This window comes from Centropristis striata, unplaced genomic scaffold, assembly GCF_030273125.1.
Source record: "Centropristis striata isolate RG_2023a ecotype Rhode Island unplaced genomic scaffold, C.striata_1.0 Scaffold_28, whole genome shotgun sequence".
Taxonomy (NCBI): Eukaryota; Metazoa; Chordata; class Actinopteri; order Perciformes; family Serranidae; genus Centropristis; species Centropristis striata.
Genome location: NW_026739044.1, coordinates 107,417 through 117,903, shown reverse-complemented (window position 1 = coordinate 117,903; position 10,487 = coordinate 107,417). Strand labels below are relative to the sequence as shown.

Genomic DNA, 10,487 nt, shown 5'->3' with positions numbered 1-10,487 from the left:
AGGAAGAGGGAAGACTACCTGGAATATGATGACTTCTTTATGGCTACAGCCGTCCTCTCCGCCAAAAGAAGCAAAGACCCAAATACACAGGTAGGTGTGTGTGTGTGTGTGTGTGTGGCTATTGCTGTATGGACCAGTGCTCGGTGCGATTGCCCCGAGGCCCTAATTAATCTTACTCTACAGACAATAAGTCATACAGGTAAATTAACTTTAATAACTCCTTTGATTTGCTCACACACTAATCCACATAAAATATACTTTAAATTGGCTTTTACAAATACATAGGTTTTCATTGTCAGCATGGTCTATTGCTCTCTCAAGAACAAAAGGACTCCGCCATTTTGATTAACTTTTTGTCTGCCCTTGGTCGGCCATTTTGTTAGACACACACAGGGGAGAGGCCCAGTGAAGCCTTACCACGAGTAAACAAAATACAAAGATGCTGTTAGAGTAAGCCAAGTTCTTAATTCTTGAAATGAACACAGATTAACACTTTTAAATAGATCTTCATCTTTACATATTAACCAAGAATGTATAGAAGTCCATCATGTACACCATAAAGCAAGCAGAATTTGAAGGGATTTTATTCATGTCCAATCATTGACACTGTGTGACTAAAAGTAGTGGACAGTTGCATCTGGTCTTGGATTATTTCATGATACTCTGGACTACTTGATGTTTTAAAAAATAACAGCTTTACTAAACTGTGGAACCTCTCTCCCTCTCTGCAGGTGGGGGCGTGTATAGTGAACCAGGAGAAGAAGATTGTTGGCATTGGGCACAATGATATGCCCAATGGCATTGAGGACGGCGAGCTGCCATGGGCCAGGGATGCGAAGGATAAGACACAGCTTGACGCTAAATACCTTTATGGTAGGAGTGCATGTACACACACTTTTTGCTTTTTCCTTTATTGAATGAACATAATCCAATTTTAAAGGCATCTGTGTGCATGGGTTCACACACTATGTTCCTGAGTCGCAAGTGACCTGTCATTAGGGACCGAGCACTAACAGTGCAAGGACCCTATTGTAATTGGTCCGTTTATTTATTTTTCCCAAAAATGAATCGCCTTTTTGGGGGCTTTATCATATTCAAAAACGCACCGTTTTTGGAATATACATAGATCTCCACTGAAATTTACATATTCTAGTGGTCCAGGGAATGGGCGTGGCAAAATGACTCAACAGCGCCCCCTTGAAAGTCAAGAAAATTCAGCCCCTCGCACAGGAATGTCGTAGAGACATGCAATTTGGTACATACATGTATCATGGCAAGACGCACCAAAAAGTCTCAAGAACCCATACCCTGAAACATACAGGAAGTCAGCCATCTTGGATCAAAAATGGCATTTCCTGCTGTTTATTGCCATTTCCAGGTCGCATACTTTAACGAACTCCTCCTACAGATTTTATCCAATTGACTTCAAACTTGGTCAGTACCATCACAACGACTTTGGGATCAAAAGTTGTATAAATCTTTACGGTCACACTATGTGGGTGTGGCATGGCGCCAAAATATGGCGTCTCGCCATAAAACACGAGATTGCTTCTCATGCTTCAACACAGTCCAGCCCTTAACACTTCTACATAACAATATTTCATAAAGCCCCGCCCCTTATGCTTTATCCACGCCCCCTTTCATAAAATGACCACGTTTCGTACTTTACATAACTCCTCCAACAGATTTAATCCCATTGACTTCAAACTTGGTCAGTAGCATCACAAGGCCTTTGGGATCAAAAGTTGTATACATCTTTACCGCCTGTCACACTATGTCCAATCTGTCCCAAATTTCACACATGTGATTAGGGTTCAACCCGGAACACACCCACGTGTCTATATTGACACACAGTCATAGCGCCCCCTGCAGGCTACAGCAAGTAACATGTTTTACACCTAGCCCGAGCACAGTGGTAGGAGACACGCCCTTTGGTACGCATAGGGACTGAGCCCGACATGGCCTCCCCCGACGGCTCCACTCTGCTCGGTCCCGTTCAGTCCTGCTTGCAGGCCTAGTATTATACTTAACCTTTCACTTCATGTCAGTTTTTTCTGTGTCTTTCCTTCTCATTTAGTGCTCAATTTAAGGATAGAGGACAAATAAGTATTCTACTTAAATTCAAATAAACATATTTTCCCCACTGCCTCCAGGGCATGTAAATCAGAGTGGCTCCTTGGTATATTTTTAATGTTTCAGGAAAAGTTATACTTAAAACATGCAAAACATATACATTTCTTAATCAGATATAAATGGAAATTATTCATCCAAACAAATATGAGTTCAGCCTAGGGTCATTGTGCCATTTGGTTTATGTTAAACCCATCTATATATTTCTCTACTCAGATATTTATTTATTTATTTATGGAAAGGTTTTGTAGTTTGGACACTTCTCCCTTCCAAGATACTTTAAAAGATCTCCCTGCTAGGTAAGACTCGAACCATCGGAGGGCAGAACCTGAAATACCAAGTTCTGTGAGTGAAGAGAGGAAGATTTGGTGGTTAACAGTGTCAGGAGTGCAGTCTCAGTAGAGTAATCCTGATTGAAGCCAGACTGATTTGGATCGTACGGTTGTTCTCAGAAAGTAACCCGGACACTTGGTTCAAGACTGTGTGCTCCAGAATTTTTGAAAGGAATGGTAGGAATAAGTGATGTTTTTTTGAGCAGTGGAGTCACCTGGGCCCAATTGAAGGTGGTGGGAATCACGTCAGTGAGGAGTTGGTGATGTGTGTGATTGAGGGGTTTGCTACCGAGGAAATGGTTTGAAGGAGATTGGATGGTATCAGATCCAGTGGACAGGTGGTTGGTTGTATGCTTGTTGTAGGTCTGCTCCTTGTGTATAATCTAGCATCATAACATTACTAGTATTAATTGTTATAAATCTCTGAAGAATCTCATCATAGTGTACACACACCGGCAGTAGCCCCCGTGGCCCTTTCATAATTTCCCCAGAGGACATTTTATAGTTTTTTTTTCCTGTAGATTTATTTAGCAGGAAAATAAAAGGAATAGATTGAAAATTATGACTGGTCTATTTCTCCAGTGTCATAGAAAACAAAAGCCATCCTTGGCGCCAGGTCCTTGTATGTGGTGCTTCTCTGTCTCCAAAGCTCTGTGTACAACTTAAGTGGATTCTGAAACAAGGAAACTTGCAATGTTGTTGTTGTATTGACCCGGTCAACGCTCTGTCCCACAGTGTGCCATGCAGAGCTGAATGCCATTGTGAACAAGAACAGTGCTGATGTGAAAGGTTGCACCATGTATGTGACTTTTTTCCCCTGCAACGAGTGTGCCAAGCTCATCATCCAGTCCGGTGGGTGTTGACCACACACACACACACACACACACTCACACACACACACACACACACACACACACACACACACACAAACACACACACACACACACACACACACACACACACACACACACACCGTGAGTATCAAATTATTGGTCATTTTCGGCCAATGACCAATAATTTGATACTCACGGCCGATACAGATAACAAATTATTTGACATTTTTGTTCATAGCTCATAATCTGTAGTTTATGCACACCTGAGGGTAAGAAAGGACAAAAATGGATGATTTCAAATTCCACAGCTCTTACTTAATCATATCTAGATTATATCACTATTGTTAACAGTGACGTGCGGTGAGGTTCTGGTGAGGCACTGTCTCCATGTTGGATGTAGGGATGCATCACAAGACGGTTAAAAATCGCTACAAATGTGTGACCATTTAAGTCGGTTGAGATGAAAAATGAATCACAAAACCCTTTTTCAACAGCAGAGGGCGTCATTTACTTTTGAGTCAGGGACGGAGTGCATTTTATCCCTGCTCCACCAGATTTTGTATTGAAGGACTCCTCGTCATTTCAGTCTGTTAGCAAACAATGGTATGATGTCTTAAAGCTGCTGTGTGGTTAAATGCACTACCAACAAGTTAAAGAACCAGAACTACATTTTTGCCATCTGACAAACTGAAAAAAATTACTTCTAAGAAGACTAACATATAGTTAACATTAGCTTGCTATCAGCCAACTGCATTTGCATAAAGCAAGCATATGTGTCCACTCCCATGTCGATAAGAATAATACAAACTAAAAAGATATATCCTGTTAAGGTACATTTTGAACAGATAAAAAATGACAGCCCTAATATTTGGTAGTTTTATTTATATATATATATATATGTATATATATATATATATATATATATATATATATATATATAATATTTAGTAGTTATATGCCTGAAATGATTCTTTAAGGAGACTAGTAATGATCCTCATTTTCCAGTCCTGTCTTCTGCATCTCTTGATAATCTATCCCTCCCTCTCTCTGTCCAGGGATAAAAGAAGTGGTCTTTTCTTCTGATGAGTATAAAGACCGGAATGAGTTTATAGCTTCCAGAAGGATGCTCGACCTGGCAGGTGTAGTACTTAAGTGAGTAACAACATTACTTTGGCATACAAGTGAAAGTAGGCTTGGGCAGTATCTGCTTCTCATACCTTCATACCTTTCATACATTTCACTGGGGTACACAGTTGACGGTTTTATGACGGTTTTTGTGATTTCCTGTCACCCCTCTGCTGGCTACATGCCTTCTTTCCCCTGCTGTCTCTCTGAATGTCCCAGATGTAAATAATACATACATACTGCTGAATAGCAGCCCCAGCAGCTAACTGCAATTTTAATGGACATCTAAAAAATAAACATCTGGTAAACAGCCTGGTCCCTGTTGGCTGTTTCACATTTATCATCAGATTTAATCCCAAACTGGGCCAGAATCATTTTTGTTTTAAAAGTACTGTAAATTGCCAAGTTTCTCAGCTGAACTGCCTAGAGACTGACCTCTGGTGACAGCTGCTGTGCATTACACAGTAAAAAAACACACAGCACTCATTTTTTTCTTTAACTTTAAGGGCCTGAGCACCTACTGCTAGTGTTGGCAGGCACTGAAGACGTCGGCAGGAACTATTGGAATAGATGGAATTTTTAATATATTTTTTATCATTCCTGTCAATTAATTGGGTTTTTTGTGGCTTTGGGGCTGAAATTTGCCGGATGTAACATACGGAGACGCACGAAAAAGCCAAAAAGTCAGCCATCTTGGATTGAATGAGCAATTTTTGGGCGTTTTTGGCCATTTCCAGACTCCGTACTGTAACAAACTCCTCCTCGAGATTGATCCTGATTGACTTCAACTTTCATCGGTACCATCTTAAGGGCTTTGTGATGAAAAGTTATTTACTGTTTAGTTTGTTATTACAGTATGTGGGCGCGGCGAAATAAGGTGTATCACCATAACACAGGAAGTTAATATAACTTGAGCATACATTATCTAATCTGGCCTGTTTTTCTCGTGCGTGGTGAGAGTCGAGACCTGAACACATCCACATGTCAATAATGATCCTGTTGGCAACATCAAGTAACATGTTTTATATTGTGATGTCCTGCTCCCAGCTGGTTCGCCAGATCCACTTTAAAATGGGTCATAAAAGCCTCAAGAACAATTCATTGTTGTAAAGATTGTACATTTATATTAAAATGTGTGGTTCTGGCAGTGTGGCTAATTTGCAACAAGGATCGTATTTTATGCAGTTTTTTACTTCGCCCAGCAGTAGGTTTAACTTAGACAAACAACATTTGGTCGGCAGGTGTAACATGTAGACCTTTGTGATTAAAAGTTATTTACAGTTTAGCGCTCCCTGCTACCAATAGCAAGTGACATGTTTGCCTGTTCACTGGATTCACATCAGAAATGGTTGGACAAGCCTTAAGGTGTTGATGATGCTTTGTTTGAAGATTGTGCATTGTCAGTGAGAATGTTGCTGTGGTGGCATGGAACTTTGTTCACTCCAAAATTCTTATGAGTAATAGGAGTCCAAACCTGAACACATCCCTATGTCAATATTGACCCTTAGTCACATTGCTGCCCGCTGGCAAGTCACATATTTTATATTTGATGCCCTGATTATAATTCATGAAATGTTTTAAGTCATTGACCATTTGTTGTGGAGTCTTTTGGGAGGCATCAATAAACTCAGCAGAGTTCCCTTATCATAGGTGACCATTTGCCCTGCCACCATATGTTTCTTTTTTCCATTCTTAGTCTTATTCACTTTTTCTCACACACTTTTCTGTTTACAATGGTATGGGGGAACACAAAAACTTATGACCAAATAATACAACTAAGAAGTGACCCTTTTTATATGGTGTTTTCCATGTGTGTCCTCACACCTGTCTGTTCTCGACTAATGCAGATGTTGTTGTTTCTTTGTGTGTTTTGGCAGGGAGTTCAAGACCGAGATGACTTCTGAGATTTGCATTAATTTTAAGTAAATGCAAACTGCTCACCTGAATGAGGCGGGGACGTAGAGGGAGACTGACAAGATTGAAAGAGACTTTGATGCCTCTTTTCTGTATGTCTTCCTGCCCCCTGCTTTGTTCAAAGGAAAACTCAAGGATCGCTTGACATTGGCATTTTAATTAACCTGATATTCAAGAAAGTGTAAATTGATGCTTGACTCTTTATCAGTGGCTGGGGCAGGTCTTTCAATGCTGCTTTTTTTTCTTTTAAAACTCCCTTTGTGTTTAAGATTTAAACATTTGAGAAAGTGTGTTCTTGATGTGGTTTAGTACCAGTACGTCTTGATGTGGTTTAGTACCAGTACGTCTTGATGTGGTTTAGTACCAGTACGTCTTGATGTGGTTTAGTACCAGTACGTCTTGATGTGGTTTAGTACCAGTAGGTCTTGATGTGGGTTAGTACCAGTAGGTCTTGATGTGGGTTAGTACCAGTACGTCTTGATGTGGGTTAGTACCAGTACGTCTTGATGTGGGTTAGTACCAGTGCGTCTTGATGTGGGTTAGTACCAGTACATCTTGATGTGGTTTAGTACCAGTAGGTCTTGATGTGGGTTAGTACCAGTACGTCTTGATGTGGGTTAGTACCAGTACGTCTTGATGTGGGTTAGTACCAGTAGGTCTTGATGTGGGTTAGTACCAGTACGTCTTGATGTGGGTTAGTACCAGTACGTCTTGATGTGGGTTAGTACCAGTAGGTCTTGATGTGGGTTAGTACCAGTGCGTCTTGATGTGGGTTAGTACCAGTACGTCTTGATGTGGTTTAGTACCAGTACGTCTTGATGTGGGTTAGTACCAGTACGTCTTGATGTGGGTTAGTACCAGTACGTCTTGATGTGGGTTAGTACCAGTAGGTCCTACTGCCCTTCCTTTTTAACTACGCAATGTTTGCCTTGTGCTTTTTATTATTTTATCTCTTTTCTTATCCTGCTGTATCTTATTTTATCTTATTAGGGACCGAGCACTAACGGTTGTAATTGGTCCGTCTATTATTATTCTTATTTATCCGAAAAGTAAATTGCTAATTTGGGGCCTTTATCATATTCCAAAACTCATCATATTTGGAATATACATACATCTCTGATGAAATTTACGTATTCTGGTGGTCTTGGGTATGGGCGTGGCAAAATGACAGCGCCCCCTTGAAAGTCAAGAAAATTAAGCCCCTCGCACAGGAATGTCGTAGAGACACAAAATTTGGTACATACATGTATCATGGGAAGACGCACCAAAAAGTCTCAAGAACCCATACCCTAAAACGTACAGGAAGTCGGCCATTTTGCTTCGAAAATGCCATTTCCTGCTGTTTTTGTCCATTTCCAGCTCACATACTTTAACGAACTCCTCCTACAGATTTTACCCGATCAACTTCAAACTTGGTCAGTACCATCACAAGGCCATTGGGATCAAAAGTTATTGAAAGCTTTACCGACGGTCACACTATGTGGGCGTGGCATGGCGGCAAAATATGGCGTCTCGCCATGAAACACAACATCCTTATAACTTTTCCATACTTTGTCCCATCTGGCCCAAACTTCTCATGCTTCATCAGAGTCCAGCCCTTAACACTTCTACATAACAATATTTCATAAAGCCCCGCCCCTTATGCTTTATCCACGCCCCCTTTCATTCATTGACTACGTCGCATAATTTACATAACTCCTCCAACAGATTTAATCCCATTGACTTCAAACTTGGTCAGTAGTATCACAAGACCTTGGGGAACACAACTTATCAACACCTTTACTGACCTTCACACTATGTGGGCGTGGCATGGCGGCAAAATATGGCGTCTCGCCATCTAACACCAGACTGCATAACTTGACCATACATTGTCCAATCTGTCCCAAATTTCACACACGTGATTAGGGTCCAGCCCGGAACACACCCACCAGTCAATATTGATACACAGTCATAGCGCCCCCTGCTGGCTACAGGAACAAACATATTTTACACCTAGCCCGAGCAGTAGGTTTCACGTAGAGACACGAAATTTGGTACACATATGAATCATGTGGAGATGCACCAAAAAGCCTCTTGGACCTATACCTCAAACCCAACAGGAAGTCCGCCATCTTGGTTTGAAAATTGCACCATTCATCGTTTTTACCCATTTCCAGCTCCCATACTTTAACAAACTCCTTCTACAGATTTTACCCGATCAACTTCAAACTTGGTCAGTACCATCGCAAGGCCTTTGGGATCTAAAGTTATTGAAAGCTTTACCGACAATCACACTATGTGGGCGTGGCATGGCGGCAAAATATGGCGTCTCACCACAAAACACAAGATCGTTATAACTTTTCCATTCTTTGTCCCATCTGATCCTAACTTCTCATGCTTCATAACAGTCCAGCCCTACATACTTCTAAATAACAATATTTCAGAAAGGGCCCCTGCTGCCCCCTGCTGGCTACAGCAATTAACATGTTTTACACCCAGCCCGAGCACAGTGGTAGGAGACACGGCATGTAGTACGCATAGGGACTGAGCCCACATCGCTGCGCCCGACGTGCCCTCCCTCAACGGCTCCACTCTGCTCGGTCCCGTTCAGTCCTGCTTGCAGGCCTAGTTTGTATTTTTATTTCCATTTCCCTGTTTTAAATGAAATTGAAATTTTTACTGTTTTCAATTGTGTCCTGCTGTTTTTAATGTTTATGTAAAGCACTTTGAATTACCTTGTGTTGAATTGTGCTATACAAATAAAATTGCCTTGCCTTGCCTTCAAAGTCTGTGTTTATGCCAAAACTCTTTTGGTTTGTGAATCAAATCATGTCATGGCTCTGCACAGGAAACCAGAAATGTGTTTCTTTTCACCTTCAAACAAGATTACAGAAGTAAACCTTGACATTCAGTTCATTTGACCTTTACATTCACAATAAAATGTCCCAGTTAAATCTCTCATTTTGCAATTGAGCCACTGTTAAAAGTTAGCTTGTGTCCTACTTTTTGTTGTGGTTTTTCTTTTGACACTCATTGATAATTTAAATGGGCATGTAACATTGAATTTCCTGTAAAATTTCAATATTTTCTTACTTTAACAAACTTAAATTTTTTTGGTATTAAATGATTACAGCTCCTGGCATTGATAGTTCACTTATGACTAAGACCAATGTTTTAAATAACAAAATAACAGTAATCTGGCAGATTAAAGCATCAACAGAGCTGCTTTATGAATGTTTAAATTATTCCAACATTGCTGCTGTCCTTCACTTCTCTTTACACACTATGTTTATGTTACTGTAAGCATATGGGATCTGAGTTTTAATGACCATTTTAACATTGTTTTCTGATAATGTTGCTGTCTTCACTTCTGTATGTTTACTACACATATGTACATGTTTGCTTTCGCATAGGTGACCGGGAAACAATTCTCAATTCTGCGTCTTCAGCCATGTCAGCTGTCCGTGCAGCTGAAGTCAATAAACGTTTGGACTGCATGAGCTACTTTCCACTGTGTTCATTATTCTTGACAAGGCATTTTCAGTGCTAAACAATCGAAGGGGCGCTAGAATTTAAATGGGAAATACATAGTTGTCATTCGTGTCATATGACAGGTCCTTCTTATTTTTTGGTTTATCAGGTAGCTCTTCGGAACTGCTGAACAGATTTTAATGAAATTTGGTAGAAAGTCATGGGGCCCCCCTATTGTAAATAAAAATATTTTAAAGCTCCTACCCAACAACACACTATTTAATGAAGACTAAGACTTAAATTAGACTGAGATAGACTTTATTGTCATTCAAGCTTTACATGAACAACGCACATTTGAACAAATTTCAGTGGGTGGATGAAATGGATAAGTCAGGGTGAATGTGTGCGTGTATGAGTGTCAGAGGGTTTTTTGAGAGTTCAAGGGTCTGATGATGTGGGGTAAGAAGCTGGTGTAAAATCTGGCTGTTCTGCACCTGATGCTGCAGAAACTTTTGCCAGAGGCCAGCAGGGAGATGGGTGGAGTAGAGTGGTAACGATACTAAAATTTTCAACTCGATACCGATACTCAGGAAAATATTCGATACCATTTTCGATACCACAAGAATAAAAACAAAGACCCCAAAATTGAACAGAAATATTTTTATTAACAAGAAAAATGCAACATGTTAAAATGAACAGAACC

General features: G+C 40.5%; 1 protein-coding gene across 1 annotated transcript; it reads left to right on the top strand.

Moving 5' to 3' along the window:
- On the top strand, positions 1–6,555 carry LOC131968009 (deoxycytidylate deaminase-like). The gene is made up of 5 exons (XM_059328753.1): positions 1–90; positions 732–873; positions 3,198–3,314; positions 4,351–4,447; positions 6,298–6,555. The coding sequence occupies exons 1-5, from the start codon at positions 40–42 to the stop codon at positions 6,344–6,346; spliced, it is 456 nt and encodes a 151-aa protein (XP_059184736.1). The 5' UTR covers positions 1–39; the 3' UTR covers positions 6,347–6,555.
- Positions 6,556–10,487: the final 3,932 nt, after the last annotated feature.